Source organism: Ascaphus truei, chromosome 1 (genome assembly GCF_040206685.1).
Source record: "Ascaphus truei isolate aAscTru1 chromosome 1, aAscTru1.hap1, whole genome shotgun sequence".
In the NCBI taxonomy this organism is placed as follows: Eukaryota; Metazoa; Chordata; class Amphibia; order Anura; family Ascaphidae; genus Ascaphus; species Ascaphus truei.
Window position 1 is genome coordinate 453390600 of NC_134483.1, and position 19637 is coordinate 453410236.

The following is a 19637-nucleotide window of genomic DNA, read 5'->3' on the forward strand; positions in this document are numbered from 1 at the left end:
GTGACATAGGCGGCTTCCTATTCTCCCATCTGACCGGGGCTTTAAACCTGAGCAGGAGCAACCCCTAAACAGTTAAGTATCTTTGGAAGCAGGGGTACCCGGAGTCAAAAGTAATACGGTTCAGCTCCGGAGACCCCCGCTTCAATCTTAGGCCGCGTCCATGGATACTGCTTGCGGGCGGAGGCACGCTGAGGCGCACTTCTGCTCGGCACTGAAACCCTACAGCCGCAATGAGAGCGGCTTTAGTAGGGGCTCGCCTACGCTTCCGGAAGCGCGCGGAAGCGTAGGTCTTAGGAAAATTTTTAATTTTCGCACTTGCCGGAGCGCAGGGCCGGTCACCCTCTCCGTGACGTCACTGGCCCGCCCCCCAACACGCCCCCGGACGGCGCGCGGTCTAAGGCCAGGGAAAGCACGCGCTTTCCCTCAGCCTCCGCGTGCCTCAGCACGCAATCAGTGGACGAAGCCTTAGATATATATCAAAAAATGTAAAAAGCTACACTTTGCCTCTTGCCAGCCCTGAGACCTGCCGCATGCATATAAAAGTTAGTATAGCTAAATGTCTTCCTGATATCTCCTACATTGGAAGGTCAATATATTTTAAGAACAAAGAGTTGTTTTCTGTCTGAGTAACACTTTCCTTTTTATTGCATGCGTCAGCGGTGTGATTCTCAGGACAAAATAAGTCTTGCTGGTACATGCAAGTCTTACCTGACTTCTTACAAGTCAGGTACAGAACATGAAATCTGCACATAGAGCATAGTGCAGGGCCATGCCACTGTTAGATCCTCATTGTCTGTGCATGTTTTCCCACCAGTAACAGTTCCAGCAAGCACTAATCCTGGGCTGTGCATGACTTTCTTACTATGTGGAGAAAAGTTCACATAGTTAATAAGTGAGAGCATGAGACCTCGGCATTACAGAGTAGCACAGAATAGTTGCATTTGTAGAGAGGGCTTCTTAACAAAGTTAAATTCAGAGTAGCCAAATTAGCTTCATATCATCATTCAATTTTAGTCGATCATTATTTTTTTACGTCTTATCCTAGTGCATCCTGGTTGGCAAACATATCATATCTCTATTGAATACTGACAATTGGGAAACCATATCTTGACTCCAGTCTCATGATGCTATGGAATGCGTTTCACAATGGGGGACATTTTTAAAAAAGGCACCGTTCAGACAGCCTTCATGTCTGACTGCAGTGTTCTGAGGTTCAGATATACAGTTATCTGGTCCCACACGTTCCCATCTTTACCTCTGATTATCTAAACCTATGGAATTGCATATACAAAGTTTGAAATCAATATCAGATTTTTTTTATTGTAGATTTATGTCATATAAAAAGGGCAATATTACAAAACCATTCAGTATCTTTACTACACTGTAAAAAAGACCCAGATCTATTTCACACTTCATTAGAGAGAACTTTGTTCGAGGCTTACAGTAAGGGAGCGTGTATACCTGACGGCTTCACATTGTTCTTTTTAATGTTCTGCAAATAAAGTAACCTTAAAATGTTCTGACACCAAAGGCTTTATTGTTATACTGTTCCTCCACATGTTTCATATTTGAACTGTGCTTAATGTTTAAAAAAAAAAAAAACAACCAGACATTAGTTTATCTTTTTTTTTTACTACAGATGCTTTATGGGTTTTTTTCTCCTCTGTAAATGTTTTTCCTGTGTTTCGTTTTTTTAAACTGTTTGCACCTGTCTTTTGTTTTTGTTTTTAAAGAATTTTTCTGAGACCGACCGAGGTGGGTTTATCGATGACGCTTTTGCATTAGCAAGGTAGGTGCAGTGGTAGAAGGGTATTTCTGTATTTCTATAATTAGAGCAAGCATACATTAAGTGCCTACAACTAACTGAATAAGAGTATATTTATACTTGTCTGATGATGATATACACTTTCAGCTCTGTATTTTAATTACATTCAGTAGTAGGAAACGTCTTCATTTCCATGCAAAATAAAGGTTAAGTGTTTGTTTTTGTAAGTGTATCCCCTGAAAAGGTTTCTAAAACCATACTAAACCTTAATACTCCATGCGGCCTATTAATTAAACTGCGTTAATGACCAAATGAGGAAAAATGCACATTTCACACTATTCATTAAACAGTTCTCTCATGTCCCAACCACTGATTTGTAGAATGTGATTTGATACCAGCTGTACAAATCTATGCAAATTAGGAAATCTCACCAAATGAGATACTCATAGGCTAATTATTAAGCTGTGATTTCTACCAAATCCAATTGCATTTTGTTTTAAGGAGATTTTGCATTTGATGTATAGATTCCCATAGGTGCTATTTAATTTAGGCCATAAGGAAAGCTGATGGTGGGATTGGGAACAGTTACTTCTTAAAGCCACAATCCATGCTGCTTGACTTTTGTTTGGGGGGAGGTAGGGGTTCCCATCACTTGAACGAGAGGGTACCCCTGAAACTGCTCTGTGATCCCCACTGTGTTGGCATGGGAAAAAATATCTGCCTGCCAGATGCAAAATGACTGCTAGGACAGGGTTCGCATTCGCAGCCCATAAGCAGCCGACGTTGTGATTTTCTATTGGTGACACTGGCACCCGTGTGTGTTATTTTCTCAAACAAATTATAAAAATAAATTAAAACTCTTGTCACTCAGGAACCAAACAACTGTGTGCTTTTTTTATTTTTGTTTGCCTTCCTCTGGATCAAAATACAGTAAATACAAATATAGGATAAAGTATCTGTCGTCTACATTTAACATAGGTTGAACTTGATGGACATATGTATTTTTTCAACCTCATCTACTATGTAAACTACGTAACATGGACCGCCTGGTTCAGGAATGCTAGAAAGAAAAAAATTGCTGGGGACTGCTGTTATAGGTCCATATACATTTAAATTGGTGAATGAAATAATTGAACAAATGTAACAATTTGACAACCTAATAATGAAGAACCATATATTTTTACAACATTTTAAGAGTTTAGAGTCGGTGGGGAATAATTATCTTGTCATTTGGCATATGTACTGCACCCCTATCAGAATCCCATGATCGTATGAAGTGATCTATAAAATGGGGAGGTATTTCAGGGCTGTCGGGAAACATAGGGCAGATGCAAACCAATTTTCTTGCTGCCAAAGACAGAGTTTGGATAAGGGCCCTAAGGAGTCAGGATGACAGATTACCTCACAATGGTGTGTCACAAGTTACAAAGTACAGAGTTGGACTTGGCATTTTTTCCTAGCATCTGAGAATTCATTAGTGACTGAGATGAGGAAGCAGACTGCTTGAAAACAGCTCACGTTTATGACCCTATTGTTGAGGATTATCATTAAAATCATTATAATAATGGTATTGTGGTCGGACATGCTCAGAAAACGTGCCAGGCAATATCCGCTATCACAGCGATTACTTAATTGAAGATCTTCCAAACATTATTTATTTTGTACGCTTTCTAAAATACATTTCACAAGTGCTTCAAACATCATAATTGCTTACTCATACATTTTAATATAATCCTTATATTTAGTGTTATAAAATTTCACCTTAAGACACTCGAGATTAACAATATTTTTATTGCAGGGATCACTGCAATAAAAATACTTTATTGTTAACCCCAAGTGTGCCGGATCTTCTTTCTGCATTGCGGTACACACTCACATTTTCGTGAAACCTCGGATGTCACTACATTAAGGAATGCCTTACCACACAGATACATATATACATATATACATACATACATATATACATACATATATATCAAATAAAAAGATCACTTGTGAGCACATTCACATGTCTAGGACAGGTCTGCAACCCTGCCTTTCACCATTATCATCTAACATACAGCGCTGAAGCAAGGGATTCTGGGAAATGAAATGCAAATGAGCACACCTTGTCACTTTTTTTCTGAAATCCATTTTTACATGGAACACTTATAAGCTAATGCTCGCTGTTGACGCAGCTTTTAAGCACAGCATGGGAATCAGATGCAAAGCCAGAGAAATCACTCATAAGGGTTTCATGTAAAAATGGATTTCAGGCTAAAGGTGACAAGGTGTGCTCATGTGCATGTCATTTCCCAGAATCCTTTGCTGCAGTGGAAGCACTGTGTGCTGGAGATAATGGTGAAAGGCAGGGTTGCAGACCTGTCTTAGATATGTGAATGTGCTCTCAAGTGATCTTTTTATTTGCTATATGCAATACGGTAGAGGTTTCTTGTTGCCTTTTTCATCCACCATAACTTAAAATGTTATGGTAAATATAGACATAGATATACCTGTGAGAACGTTTATAAAAAAGAGCATATATGCAAATACTGCAATGAAAGCAAATACTGTGAAGATGATAATTAACTTTAACACTTTTTGTTTAAGGGATATTAGCTAGAGAACAAAAAGATTATCAGCATGTTGGATTTGCAATAAAGAAAACACAACCTGTAGTGTAGACCATTAAATATGTTTAATATCTCTGCAAATTTAGGGTTGTTGCCTTTGCCATGGGTGTGGCGGTAGGGAGGGTTTGGCCCGGGATTAACGGGGTTACCCCCCAAGGGCCCCCCCTCTAACCTCGCCAGGGAGACAAGGGGTTAACTGGGCAGAGGCCCAGAACTGTGACTTAACCCTTGCTAAATAACATGAAAATGCTTATTCCCCTGTGTAAATGATGTTGTTGCTGGATCAGGGTCTGCATAACCCACCCACTGGGACTTAAGGGGTTAATGAGCTACAGTTTAAGGAAATCCCACTGTATTATGTCCTTTAAGGAAATCTGGACTTCAAAGGGTTAATTGAAGTTGAATGTGAAAAGAGAAGGTTTTAGAACCCCACATGATAGATGCAGATGGGGGAATGCAAGCTTTTGCCTAAATATTGGTTCTCTGTGTTTTAAAACTGCCCTGCAGTTGATTTTGTCCTGGGATTTAAACCCAGGTTGGTGACAAAAGGCAGTGCTGAATAAACAGTTACCTGAAAACTGGTAATTTGGTAACTGAGTAAGCCAGGACCCTGAGCCTTGGGGTACAGCCTCCGGGTCACCCCCCAAGTACACACATATTAAAAATATAACTTTGTCATAAGAGGGACATATATTTTTGATAAAGTGACTTTTTGCAGTTTTTGAAATACACAGGCAGAATGCTAATAATGGTGTGCTAATGTACAGGCAGAATGCCTGTCTTTGTAATGCGTAAGGAGCCAAATGGTGCCTCATATGAGTATTCACTGGAAGTGTATATCAACAGAGAGGTGTGATACATCGCCCTGATCAATAGGTAACTGACCTAATTGGTTATGCGAAAAGCAAAAGCCCACTTCAAAAGGTTTATTGACGTGGCCAGTAGGATGCTAAATAGGATATTCTGCTAGATTTGAGCCTGGCTTCCCAGGGGAATTGTTTATGCGGGAAGCAGGCAAAAGGAAGGGAAGGGTTTGTTATTCACACCTTCCAGCAAAAGGTATTCCCCAACAGGATATCAAAAGTGAGTAACTTTATTAAATATAAGGATACTATGAGATGTCCTTGGCTGACCCGGCTAAGAATTACATAAGTGTATTGGCGAGAGTAAGCCGATCTTGGGAAGTCTAAACATTGAATATGTAACTGCTGCTAAATGCCAGATATTAATATCTCTATTAATGTTCATATTACAATGTAATTTTTGGTCTTCCTACGAGCGTCAGGTGTCCCAGAATGCAGTAATATATCTCACCTGACTGTATGTATTACGGAGCGGAAGTTATGCAATGATTTGCAGTAAATATGAACTTTTGGTTAAGTCTGAGACCCCCCAGAGTTCTACTGCAGATGTGCCAGCTAGCAGGGGGGCCTGTCCTAAAATGTGTTCCCCCACCAAAGATTGGCTGGAGATAATTGCAAACCAATCCCAGGGTCTTAATGTTACAGATAGAGGGACAAAGGGTTTATAACCTGCTGTTTCCCATCTATCCTTTGTCTTCGTTTGCTGAATGATTTCCTGATTGCTGGATGAAACTGCCAGTTCAGATGGGACTGTTTTCATTATTTTCATCTTTTAAGTAAGTGTCTATATTTTGCCTGTTATTTGTACATATTTGTTGTGTTCACCTTTATCAAGGAATAAATTATATTTATCATATCTAAGTCTCGTCCCAGTTCAAACCCAGGTATATATATATATTTATATATATAGTTTTTGGTGTACAATTACAGCCTGTCGCAAGCTCTCGTGACAGGCTTGTAATTAACTGGTGGCAGCGGCGGGATTGAACTGGACCTGGATTACAGTATTCTGCAGGGTACTGTGATCCAGTGGGAACTTGATGGTAATTGCAAGTTCCTGGGACTAAAGATATTGAACACACAGTGTACAACATATAACACAAGATATGGCACCTCCTCACTGTTCCCCTACTTGTGAGAAGCATTTCCTCCAGAACCAAAGTGCCGGCCATCCGTCTGACTGGAGCCGGGCACTGAGACCGGAGGAGTGCATCAAGTCGGCGCGGGGACCAGCAGCCAGCAAGGCTGAGAGAGAGACAGCAATGGGTGAGCATGAAACCCGGCAGGCTGAGCAAAGATCCACAGCTGCAGCTGCTGTAACCATCACACCGCCCGGAGAGCAGGGAAGGGACCCAGCTCCGGGACGGCAGAGACTTGTGGAGGGGGTGGGTGGTCTTGGAAACCACGGCAGTCTTGCACCAGGAGAGGTATTGGCCGCTGCGGCGGCCAGTCCATTTTTCCCAGAATTGCTGGCCCTGTTGTTGGCGCAGGAAGAGATGTCCCAAGCAGAGCGGCTCGAGCAGCTGAAGCTGGCGATGATCCGACTCGCTTATCCCCTCCCAGAGCCCGGCGCTCCAGCAACTCCGCTCTGGACTCCATTGCCCCTTGCTGGGGTTAGTCCACCGGCGGCGGAGAAGCCCTGGAATGAGCCCGGCGCTCAGGCAACTCCGCTCTGGACTCCGTTTCCCCTTGCTGGGGTTAGTCCACTGGTGGCGGAGAAGCACCGGCAGTCGCTGCGGCACTGCCAACAAATGGGCCACAATAATGCCCAGTGCGCTGACCGTGCGCGGTCAGGCGAAGAAGCCCCTCAGGGCCAACACTCACGAGCTGCGGAAAAGATGACCCAGTTAGCGGCATCCTCTGATGGCTCCCGCCCAGCCAGGGCGACAACCCTCCGCGGGACGTCTCCTGGAGAACCTGGACGGGCTGCATCAGCAACAGCGGCGGAGAGCAGCGGCCATCCACCTGATCCCGGCGGAGAACCAGCGGCGGCGGCAGAGAAGACGCCGCCACTCCGGCATCCTGCCGGCGGCAGTTTTATTTGGGGGGAGGGACAGGGTTTGCGGGAGGGGGTTATTTTACCAAGTTTGCATGGAGCTGAGTTCCTCCACAAAGACCTGGGACCCTTGTCCTGCACCGGTTTACCTGTACCCAACCCGGGCGCTGTTGCGGCAGCGGCCCGGCGCTGCCCAGCCCAGATGGGGCCGGCGGCGGCCGCTCCAGTCCCCCTGCAATTGGGACCAACGAAGGCGGCGGTCTCTGCGGGGACCAGCAAGGTAAGCCAGACCAAGTCGCAGACTGACTCTGACTTATGTTTCCCTATGACTGTACCCTGTTGTTTCACTATAGGGGTGACTGGGGGGTGGCAGGAGATAGGGGTACCAGGGGACGGGAAGGAAGGGCAGCAAGTGAGCCAGCCAGATTTCCCCATTACCTTGGCGGAGCGGCAAGGGGACCCTCAGTTAAGAGTCCCACTGTTGCAGCCTTGCTATGGGCTGGAGGTATCCGGGGTTGTGGCAAAGTTAGACCACCCCCAGATCACCTGCCAGCCAGGAGCTAAGGTGGGTGCATCTGCACCAGCAACCCTGAGCTCACCTCCGGTAATGGGGGCACAGCTTCAGGGAGAGGGGCTCGCCCCGTTAGCACCCAGCTCTAGGGTAGGATTGCCTGGGAGAGGGTTGGGTGGGCCAGTGGGAACCGGGGAGGGAAGGCAGCAAGTGAGCCAGCCAGATTTCCCCATTACCTTGGCGGAGCGGCAAGGGGACCCTCAGTTAAGAGTCCCACTGTTGCAGCCTTGCTATGGGCTGGAGGTACCAGGGGTTGTGGCACAGTTAGACCACCCCCAGATTACCTGCCAGCCAGGAGCTAAGGTGGGTGCATCTGCACCCGCAACCCTGAGCTCACCTCCGGTAATGGGGGCACAGCTTCAGGGAGAGGGGCTAGCCCCGTTAGCACCCAGCTCTAGGGTAGGATCGCCTGGGAGAGGGTTGGGTGGGCCAGTGGGAACCGGGGAGGGAAGGCAGCAAGTGAGCCAGCCAGTTGTCCCCATTACCCTGGCAAAGCCTCAGGGGGTGTCTCAGATCAGCAACCCCCTGTTGCAGCCTTGCTATGGGCTGGAGGTACCAGGGGTTGTGGCACAGTTAGACCACCCCCAGATTACCTTCCAGCCAAGAGCTAAGGTGGTTGCATCTGGAGAGATGCCCCTGGGCTCATCCCCGGTAATGGGGAGACAGTGTCAGGGAGATGGCCTCACTCAGGTGTCCCTAGGGTCCAGGCTAGGATTAGCTAGGGAGAAGCGGAGTGAGGGGAGGCTGCAGGTAGGTAGCCAGCAGCAGATCTCAGTGAGAGAAGGAGGGCTAGTGGTAGCCAGGGAGGGAAAGCATCAGGTATTGCAGCTAGAGTTTCCCGTTACCCTGGCAGAGCCCCAGGGGGTTTCTCAGATCAGCAACCCCCTGTTGCAGCCTAGCTATGGGCTGGGGGTATCTGGGGCAGTGGCAGGCCTGTGCCACCCCCGGGATACCTGCCAGCCAAGCGCTAAGGCGGTTGCATCTGGAGAGATGCCCCTGAGCTCATCCCTGGTAAGGGGGAGACAAGGTCAGGGAGGTAGGTGCACTCAGGTAGTTCCAGGGTCTGGGTTAGGATTGCCCAGGGAGGAGAGGAGTGCAGGTGGGCTGCAGGGAGGTAAGCAGCAGGCTGAGGTGCTGGGCCTAGGGGAGGCTAGGCAGGGAGGCACCGTGGAGCAGGGGGAGATAGGTCAGTGGGGTGTTAGGCAGCTGGCAGAAGCTAGGGATTGGCTAGGTAGGCAGAAAGTCCCTTGCTCTGACGGGCCAGGAGTGACCCCCCTGACAGATTCCCCAGGGTTCCCAAAGGAGGGGCTGTGGGTAGATAGGCAGCCAGGGAGGAGAGTCAGGAGTATGGCGAAGCAGCTACAGGGTGGCACAAAGCCAGGGCAGGTAGGGTCCCTACAGACTGGTGACATAACCCTTCCCCAGACTTGGTTGACAGGGAAGCGACGGTCTGTGCTGGATAGCTGGTCTCCTGCAGATGCAGAGACATGCCAGTCTCTGGGCAGTGTGCAGCCTGGACTGCACAGGAGCCCCTTTCACCATGGACTTGGTTCCCAAGGCACTGGGTGGGGGGCAGAGGGAGGCAAAGGAGAATGCCCGGCTTTGCAGGAACTGGACTTTACAATCCACTGTGTACTGGTCAATGCCGGAGGACAATTTTGCCAGGCCAATCCCTCAGGACGTATTGAGTGCGTCAAGAGCGCCAGTGGTATCCCAGGGCCATGGGGAGGCCGCTGGGGTACCAGGGGCCCTTGAGCAGGGGAGGTGTGGCGGTAGGGAGGGTTTGGCCCGGGATTAACGGGGTTACCCCCCAAGGGCCCCCCCTCTAACCTCGCCAGGGAGACAAGGGGTTAACTGGGCAGAGGCCCAGAACTGTGACTTAACCCTTGCTAAATAACATGAAAATGCTTATTCCCCTGTGTAAATGATGTTGTTGCTGGATCAGGGTCTGCATAACCCACCCACTGGGACTTAAGGGGTTAATGAGCTACAGTTTAAGGAAATCCCACTGTATTATGTCCTTTAAGGAAATCTGGACTTCAAAGGGTTAATTGAAGTTGAATGTGAAAAGAGAAGGTTTTAGAACCCCACATGATAGATGCAGATGGGGGAATGCAAGCTTTTGCCTAAATATTGGTTCTCTGTGTTTTAAAACTGCCCTGCAGTTGATTTTGTCCTGGGATTTAAACCCAGGTTGGTGACAAAAGGCAGTGCTGAATAAACAGTTACCTGAAAACTGGTAATTTGGTAACTGAGTAAGCCAGGACCCTGAGCCTTGGGGTACAGCCTCCGGGTCACCCCCCAAGTACACACATATTAAAAATATAACTTTGTCATAAGAGGGACATATATTTTTGATAAAGTGACTTTTTGCAGTTTTTGAAATACACAGGCAGAATGCTAATAATGGTGTGCTAATGTACAGGCAGAATGCCTGTCTTTGTAATGCGTAAGGAGCCAAATGGTGCCTCATATGAGTATTCACTGGAAGTGTATATCAACAGAGAGGTGTGATACATCGCCCTGATCAATAGGTAACTGACCTAATTGGTTATGCGAAAAGCAAAAGCCCACTTCAAAAGGTTTATTGACGTGGCCAGTAGGATGCTAAATAGGATATTCTGCTAGATTTGAGCCTGGCTTCCCAGGGGAATTGTTTATGCGGGAAGCAGGCAAAAGGAAGGGAAGGGTTTGTTATTCACACCTTCCAGCAAAAGGTATTCCCCAACAGGATATCAAAAGTGAGTAACTTTATTAAATATAAGGATACTATGAGATGTCCTTGGCTGACCCGGCTAAGAATTACATAAGTGTATTGGCGAGAGTAAGCCGATCTTGGGAAGTCTAAACATTGAATATGTAACTGCTGCTAAATGCCAGATATTAATATCTCTATTAATGTTCATATTACAATGTAATTTTTGGTCTTCCTACGAGCGTCAGGTGTCCCAGAATGCAGTAATATATCTCACCTGACTGTATGTATTACGGAGCGGAAGTTATGCAATGATTTGCAGTAAATATGAACTTTTGGTTAAGTCTGAGACCCCCCAGAGTTCTACTGCAGATGTGCCAGCTAGCAGGGGGGCCTGTCCTAAAATGTGTTCCCCCACCAAAGATTGGCTGGAGATAATTGCAAACCAATCCCAGGGTCTTAATGTTACAGATAGAGGGACAAAGGGTTTATAACCTGCTGTTTCCCATCTATCCTTTGTCTTCGTTTGCTGAATGATTTCCTGATTGCTGGATGAAACTGCCAGTTCAGATGGGACTGTTTTCATTATTTTCATCTTTTAAGTAAGTGTCTATATTTTGCCTGTTATTTGTACATATTTGTTGTGTTCACCTTTATCAAGGAATAAATTCTATTTATCATATCTAAGTCTCGTCCCAGTTCAAACCCAGGTATATATATATATTTATATATATAGTTTTTGGTGTAAAATTACAGCCTGTCGCAAGCTCTCGTGACAATGGGCTTGTTAGGTGCTCAGACCAAACTGTGGGCCATAGAAATTCCAAGCTTGCAGTTATTAGTTACCGAGAAGATCTTGGAGAATCACAAAAGGTGACAGCTTTTAAGAGTCCCCAAAATAAATATGGTAAATTGATATTCTTTTCATGCAGAAAATAAACTTACATAGTGGAGTATGTGATTAGGATGTACAGTAACTGTAAAAAATGTACAAATTGTACATTGCGTACCAAATATGTTCTATTGATGGCTTGACACTTCTGTTCAAGCCCTCCGTAGAACCTCAGCCTCCTCTTTACTCTGCATGTGTTGCAGGCTCGTTCCATACTAAAGCCATTTACTCACCAGTCTCCATGTTCTGTCTAATTTATAGTGTCTCCATTTCAAGCTGAAACTGTCCTACATGTTTGAGTTTGGAAAGCACCTTGGAATGTGGGAGTGTGTATACATGCAATTCCTCTCTGGGATGACTGGATAATCAGCCATTGAAAATAAATCAGTGGCCAGCAATGCATTGCAGAGCAGGTTAAGCCTGATTTTGCTAGCAAAAACTGGATCCTAAAAAATGCTCCGTGTTAGTTGATTGAATTAAGGTATTATTTGGGCTAAAGTATTTTCTTTACATTGAAGTAATGTGGGAATGTATTTGTCTCTTTTGATTCACTCAGTGCTGAGCAGCTGGACTATGACATCGCTCTTAACTTGACAAAATATCTTCAGAAAGAAAGCAATTATATACCTTGGCAGAGAGTCTCATCAGCCTTATCCTACATCATCAATATGCTGGAAGATGATAATACCATCTACCACCAATTTCAGGTGCAGATATTTAAAGTGCCCCCGTCGAAACATTAGTAAACTCAACTCCAAGGCCTCAATTATACCGAAAACTGCAGAGCAGCAAAGCGATCCGGTGACGCCGTGCGCATGGAAAACAAATGAAACAAAACCATGAAGAGTGCACACACCAAGCGCGGCGTAAGCGGCGCTACATACTGCAGAGCATTTGTCTCTCGAAGAGCTATGAGATTTTGTTTTTTTCACACTACGGCCGCATCACGTGACTTGCATGGCCAATCACAGCGCATCTTCCACAAACCAGGAAGTGAAGAACTGTGCACGTGTCCCCGCAGTAGCGCTACAAATCTCTTCAGCACGTGCACTTGCAGCACGGCTACGATGACGTCACCGTATCGCTCTGCAGCGCTGCAGTTTTTGGTATAATTGAGGCCTAACAGTGGAAGATTATCAGAAGTTAACTAAATGTCGCCAATAATTTTTTTTATTGAAATAACTAAATATTCTATGGTATTCTGTTAATGGTTATGATCTCTGGTAAGCATTTTAAAAAGTTGGAAATTGAGGTAAGGAAATTGCAAATTCACTCACAAATATATAATGCAACTCTTCCCTTAACTTCGCAAAAACTACTTAAAGCTCAATATATTACCAAATCGACAAACCAGTAAAATGTGTGAGTTTTAGGCTACGCTTATAGTGCCGGCGACGTGACAGTCAGGCTATGTTCGCTGGAAAAATCAAATAGGGATGACTTCCAGCGATCGCGACCAAACCGTCGCTCCGCGCTTACTTTAAGCGCACGCGACGGTGGCAATGCATTTCTTTTGCCGCGGCATCACTGTCGCCGTCACTATAAGCGGAGCCTTAGTTGTAACTTGATCTTGATTTTATTTTCATGATGTATGCTTGTATTGTTCCTGGAATGGCACTAAACAGAGAAGCGATAAGCCCCTCTCCCCTTTTAAAGTGCACTGTAAAAATGACCATCATCATATGTTTCATGATTTCAGAAGTATTTCCGCAGACAAGTTAAACCAATCACAGACGAGCTTGGATGGAACCACATTGATGACGATCTGAAAAAGTTAGTATATTTTAAGTTTTTCTCATGTACATTTTGACATGGATCCTCTTAATCTTAATGACACCTGAGAATGATTGTATGTCATTCCTACTTAGACTTCTCCGAGTTTCAGTCCAGGGACTTGCATGTAGAATGGATGATCCCGAGGCTCTGAGTAACGTATCTAAACTGTTTGCTGTATGGCTGAATGGAACGAGGTAATTATGAATACCTTTGAGAAATAACGATATTAGAGGCAAGGCTACATTTCAAGTGCACCTTTTTGCTTAAAATGCATTAAAATAATTATTTTAAATGTTACAGGAACTTATTGGTATAAAAGAAAGATCAACATCATAAATGTAGAAATACACTGTGTTCTTTAGTTGATTTCTTTCAATATTTTTTGCATGACATAATCTCAATTTTTAACAACAAACCATTTAAACCTGGGCATCTCCTTGTGTGGGTTTGCAGCAGTCCTACCTCAACACAATGCTTAATCTAGACATTGTTTTTTTTCTTCCAAGATGGCCACTGGATAGCTTGTTGTCAAAGAGCTAGTAAATTAAGTTGACATCTTAGGCTACTATTTTTATTATTATCCTTTATTTGTAAAGTGCCGACATATTCCACAGTGCGGTACATGGGGTTACAGAGAGATGTAAATTTCATAAAAAGTTACATACCAAATAAGGATAAACAAGCATAAACAGATAGAAAGCGGTAATGAGGGGAAATGTTGATCAAAGGGTAAAGTGGCTGTTGAAATCCGCACAGTTTATCCAATTAAGGTATATTTACTGACCAGACCAATTCCCAGTACTAAGGTGGGTAAGGGTATAACACGGACCCACAGCAGTGAGGGCGTGCCCGGCGTGTGGTAGGGTGCGTTGCTTTTTAGAGAGGGTTAGCCAGATACTTGCCGAGTCCGGTGCGCCAGAGGTCCGAGTAGTGAAGTCCAGAAGCCGTTGGTCAAGGGTAGGAGAAAGCAGCGTAGTTGTAGTCCAAAGCCAGGTCCGGGGGTAGAGAGGTACGCGTAGTCAAAATGGAAGCAGAGATCAAGTCCAGAGAGGGTACACGGAGGGTAGGTTCAGGAACGAGAGCTGAAACACAGAAGAGAGCAAGGCACAGAACTCCGACAGCACAAAGCCACAAGAAGCTATGCAGAGCAAGGAAGGTGAGGGCAGACTGGGGTAATATATTGTGGTGGACCAATAGAGTGGAGGTGTGTCCAGGCAGGCCCTGTGATAGGCTCAGGGACCTAGAGGAGAGGGGAGCCAGGTGTGCAGCTAAGAGTGGGATAATATCCTGCGGCAGGCGGGGGGCGGGACCAGCCGTGCGAGGGGCAGGTAGATAGGATCGGGTGCGCACGCGCCTTGTAACGCTCTTGCGCACGCGACGCGGCAGCCTGGAGGCAGTGGTGGCGTGTGCCGCAGAGGAGAGGGAGCAGAGCGGCATCCGTCCGGAGGAGGTAGGGACCCGGCGGGCAGGGCGATCAGTGAGTGCGGCGACACTCGGGACCGGTAAGGGGGAGACACGCCATGGGGGACGTGTCCCCCGATCCCTTACAAAACAGAGAGGGGGTGTTAAAATGGAGGAGGGTGTCAAAAAGGGAGGATGGTTGTTAAAACAGAGGAATAGGAGGGGTTCAAACAGAGGGATGGGTGTATTAAAATGGACAGAGAGGAAGAGAGAGGGTGGAGGTGAGAGAGATAGGGGAGAGAGAAAGAGAGAGAGAGAGGGAGGGAGAGAGAGAGTGAAAGAGGACAAGTGAGAGATGTAGAGTGAGAGAGAGTCAGAGAGAGAGAGAGAGAGAGGGGAGGAGAGAGATAGAGGGGAGAGAGAGAGGGGCAGAGAGGCGGTGATAGAGGGGCAGTGTGTGAGAGAGAGAGAGGAGGAGTGTGAGAGATAGAGAGGGGAAAAGAGAGGGGAGGGAGTGAAAGAGAGAGAGGGGGAGAGAGAGGGGCGGGAGTGAAAGAGAGAGATGAGTGAGATAGAGAGAGGGGGTGAGAGAGAGGGGGTGAGATAGAGGGGGGAGAGAGAGGAGGAGTAAGAGAAAGGGGGAGTGAGAGAGAGGGGGCAGGAGTGAAACAGAGAGGGTGAGAGAGAGGGGCAGGAATGAAAGAGATAGAGAGGGGAGTGAGAGAGTGAGAGGGGAGGGGGGAGTGAGAGGGAGAGGGGAGGGAGTGAGAGAGTGGGGGAATGAAAGAGAGGGGTGATGGGAGTGAGAAAGGGGTGGGGGCATAGAGAGAGGGGTTTGAGGGTACAGATAGGAGTGGGGGCATTGAGAGGGTGGACGAGAGTGTGAGACAGAGGGGAAGGGGGAGTGAGAGAGGATTGGGGGGAGTCAGAGAGAGGGGTATGGGGAGTGTGAGCGTGAGCATGGAGGGTTGAGTGAGAGATGGAGGAGGGGGAGTGAGACAGAGGGCAGGGGTGAGAGAGAGAGGGGGAGTAAGAGTGAGAGTGGGGTGGAAAGGAGAGAGAGAGAGAGAGAGAGAGAGAGAGAGAGAGAGAGAGAGAGAGAGAGAGAGAGAGAGAGAGAGAGAGAGAGGAGACAGAGGGAGAGGGGTGGGGTGAGAGAGAGGGGTGGGGTAGTAAGAAATAGAGAGGGGTGGATGGGAGTGAGGGGGAGTGAGAGAAAGAGGGATAGGGGAGTGAGAGAGAGAAGGGTAGGGGGAGTGTGAGGAAAGTTGAGGGGGGAGTAAGAGAGAGATGGGAGGGGAACATGTCGAAGCTGTAGAACATGTAGGGAACATGTAGAACAGAAGCTGATGAGGAGGGGAGCATAAGTGGGACAAGCTGGAGAGAAGAGCATGCGGGGAAAAGCTGTCGAGGAGGGGAGCATGAGGGGGAGAAGCTGAAAAGAAGAGCATGTAGGGAGAAGCAGGTGAGGAGAGGAGCATGTAAGGGAGAAGCTGAGGAATGAACACATTATTTTTATTAATTATATAACATATGTATTTGTTTCAGCCTTCCAGCGAATCTAAGGCAGCTGGTATATCGCTATGGAATGAAGCAGTCTGGCGATCAGAAAGCATGGGACTTTATGTTTAGCATGTACCTCAATACTTCATTAGCTCAAGAAAAAGATAAGCTACTCCAAGGACTTGCAGCAGTGAACAGCATTCCACTTTTAGACAGGTGGAGTGGAATTTTAGTTTTTGAAGTGAAACTTCTTTAGCGGCACCTACCACATGAGCAAAATTCAGTGGCAGTGAATGGAGTTGGTGGGAACGGAAGTCAGTGGTGACGGAAGTGACATCACTGCAGGCAGAAGAGGCCGTCAGCAACATTCACTGCCACTGAATTTTGACAGCTTCCCCAGCAGGAGTTAGGAGGAACGAACGAACACACACACACCACCCCCCGTGACTGAGCCGCTGAGCACGCCCCGCCCCCCCCCCCCCCCGCCCGTGACTGAGCCGTCGAGCACGCCCCCCGGTAACTGAGCCGCCGAGCACGCCCCCCGGTGACTATGCCGCCGAGCACGCCCCCCGGTGACTGAGCCACCGAGCACGCCCCCGGTGACTGAGCCGCCGAGCATGCCCCCCGGTGACTGAGCCGCCGAGCACGCCCCCCGGTGACTGAGCCGCCGAGTCTCGCCCCCTGTGACTGAGCCGCCGAGCACGCCCCCGGTGTCTCATGCTCTGGCCACTTCTGTCCCAGCCCGAGCCCGGGCCTGGACCTCCCCCCCACGTGTCAGCAGGCCGTGTGGGCAGTCTTGGTCTCTTACTCACACACACACACTTTCCTTCTCCTCACCGGTTCTGGCCTCCTCCGTCCCCGCTCACTGCTGCTGCCCAGAACCCCCCCTCCCCCCCAGACAGCGACAGCTCAGACTCCTCTGCCGGGAAGAGAGAGGGGGGGGGGCTGGCAGAAGGCACCAGCAGCAGGACACGGAGAATAACACACACACACCACATAGAGAGACACACACCACACGCAGAGACACACATACTGACTGACACACACTGACTGACACACACACACACTGACTGACACACAAACACTGACACACACACACAGACTGACACACACACTGACACACACACTGACACACACACACAGACTGACACACACACACACTGACGGACACTCACACGGACTGACTGACTGACACACACAGACGGACTGACTGCCACACACGGACTGCCACACACACTGACTGACATACACAAGGAATTCACTGTTACTATAAATATAGAAGTGCAAATAGCTAAAACACGCATTCTAAGTCAAACTTGGTTTGGATTTTTAAATAAAAACTTCACCAATACAAATACAATTTCTGTGACAAAACAGTAACAAAAGACAAAGATGTTTCACTTAAAATGCACGTACTCGCCACACACACCCTTTTTTTATTCTGTATGCCACAAAGTTTCTCTTTCTTTATGGTTCTAAATTAAAATTAAGGTATTAATTATTCACGTTAGTACTGTATGTTATCAGTCATATATATATATATATATATATATATATATATATATATATACCTATAAAAACATGTGCGTGAATGCCTAAAACATTGTTATAAAATGTGTGTGTGTGGGGGATTGGAAGAGGCATTCAGTATAATATATTGCATTTATTATGTTTGACCAGGTACCTCAAATACATTTACAACACCAGCCTTATCAGAAGTCAAGATGCACTAACTATACTACAATATATATCTCAAGGCAGCAAACATGGAAAGAGTATGGCTTGGGATTGGGTACGGCTGAACTGGGAGTATTTAGTTAGCAGGTATGTCTTGTCATTTGGTTTATCTACTTGTTTAATCTTTCAAGATTATTTTATGTAAAGAATAACAGGTTACCATTGCACTAATATTTTATACAGCAAAGTAAAACACCAGTTAAATGAATAAACAGTGGGTATTAATAAAATTGACATCTGTCGCTGGTCAGAAAAATAAAGGATTTCAGAGTTTATGCTATCTTCTATCTGGAGTTTTACATGTTTTATGAACAGTGCTAATATCCCAAAGACACAAGAGAGGGCACATCAATGCTACAAGCACACTCATGTAATGATCATCATTTAGTGCTGTTCCTTAAGCTCAGTTCTCAAGAGCCACTAACAAGCCAGGTTACACATAACTAAACAAGTTAGAGACACATTAACAATGTAGTATGTTGGTTACTGAACTTGGAGCTCCCTGTTTTATCAGCACCATTTGCAGCCTAATACAATCCTGTAATAAAGAGAACCGCTCAACACTATTTATGGCAGGGATGTCTCTGCAGATAATCAACTTAAGCAACACCGCCTAGGAATGGCGTACAGTCAGTTTTAGATTGATGGTCCCAACAGTCCAGGGTTTAACATCCCAGAGTGTAAGTGGTAGCCACATTTTGTGAACCCATAATATATTTCTCCACACCTGGATACATCATATTATTTAGTAGCAGACCTGTAATAGTAACTTGACAGCAATGAATGACTGGCTCATCATGATGTAGAATGTATTTAAATATCCTAGTACAGTACTATTAAAAATATTTTTGTTTTCTTTCTAGATATACTATTACTGACAGAAATCTTGGTCGTGTTGTATTAGGCATATCAAGATCATTTAATACTGAGTCCAGATTATGGCAGGTAAAGGTCATATTTTGATACATTAATTAGACTATGTAATTCTGTAATCCTCTCCTCATTTAGCCTTTCCAGATCAGTGTCATCATTTACTGTACAGATGTAGCACAAATTAGTGTTCCCTCGGTCACACTACATCAATGGAACAGTAGTACCCTGACTATTATGTCGCACACAGTAGATAGGAAACAGCTCTTTTTAGTTCATCCTGTTTTGTGACATTCAAGGTATTTTAATAAGCGTTAGGAAATAGTTTTATTTTAATGCTACCAGTCAGGTTTATAATGGGTATGCAGTACACCTGCGATAACCTTCTGCTGAAGTGCTGACTTTGAGCCAAAAACATGTCAGGGTACAAATATATGTATAATGTTTGTGTGTTTTGAGTAAGCTCCATGTTTTCGGGGCATCTGGACCTATGTGAGCGCATTTAACATTTCTGAAAACTCTAACATTTGTAAACTGGTTGCCTATCCGTTTATAACCATGCTCTACTTCTAAGTGCTTAGCAACATATATTGGCGCTGTGATACCGATCTGCCCCTGTTGTGTAATATATTCTCCCCTATTTGTAACATGTATTTCATTATTTTAAATAGTATTAATAACTTTTTCAAAATTAGAAACTGATTAGCACAACAAATGCTAATAAATATTCACACATACAATTTCCATGCGGGTCTCTCTCATACGTACATGAGGAAATAATGTTGCAGCTAGGGTTGCCAGGTGTCCAGTATTGAACCGGACTGTCCTGTATTTGGATACTCTGTCCAGTAAAAAATGAGAGGTACTGTAATACTGGACATGTATGTGTCCGGTATTACTTCCCTGGACATAGTGACCTGACACACCTTTCACCATTGAGTCCAGTATTTTTGGAG

At 45.9% G+C, this 19637-nt stretch overlaps 1 protein-coding gene across 1 annotated transcript in view; it reads left to right on the plus strand.

Moving 5' to 3' along the window:
* ENPEP (glutamyl aminopeptidase) overlaps positions 1-19637 on the plus strand; it is a 57134-nt gene that overhangs the window by 32059 nt on the left and 5438 nt on the right. The window contains exons 13-19 of the mRNA XM_075565064.1: positions 1734-1789; positions 11951-12101; positions 13094-13167; positions 13263-13364; positions 16120-16290; positions 17755-17898; positions 18675-18756. Coding sequence (XP_075421179.1) covers positions 1734-1789; positions 11951-12101; positions 13094-13167; positions 13263-13364; positions 16120-16290; positions 17755-17898; positions 18675-18756 — 780 coding nt within the window. The remainder of the gene's footprint in view (positions 1-1733; positions 1790-11950; positions 12102-13093; positions 13168-13262; positions 13365-16119; positions 16291-17754; positions 17899-18674; positions 18757-19637) is intronic.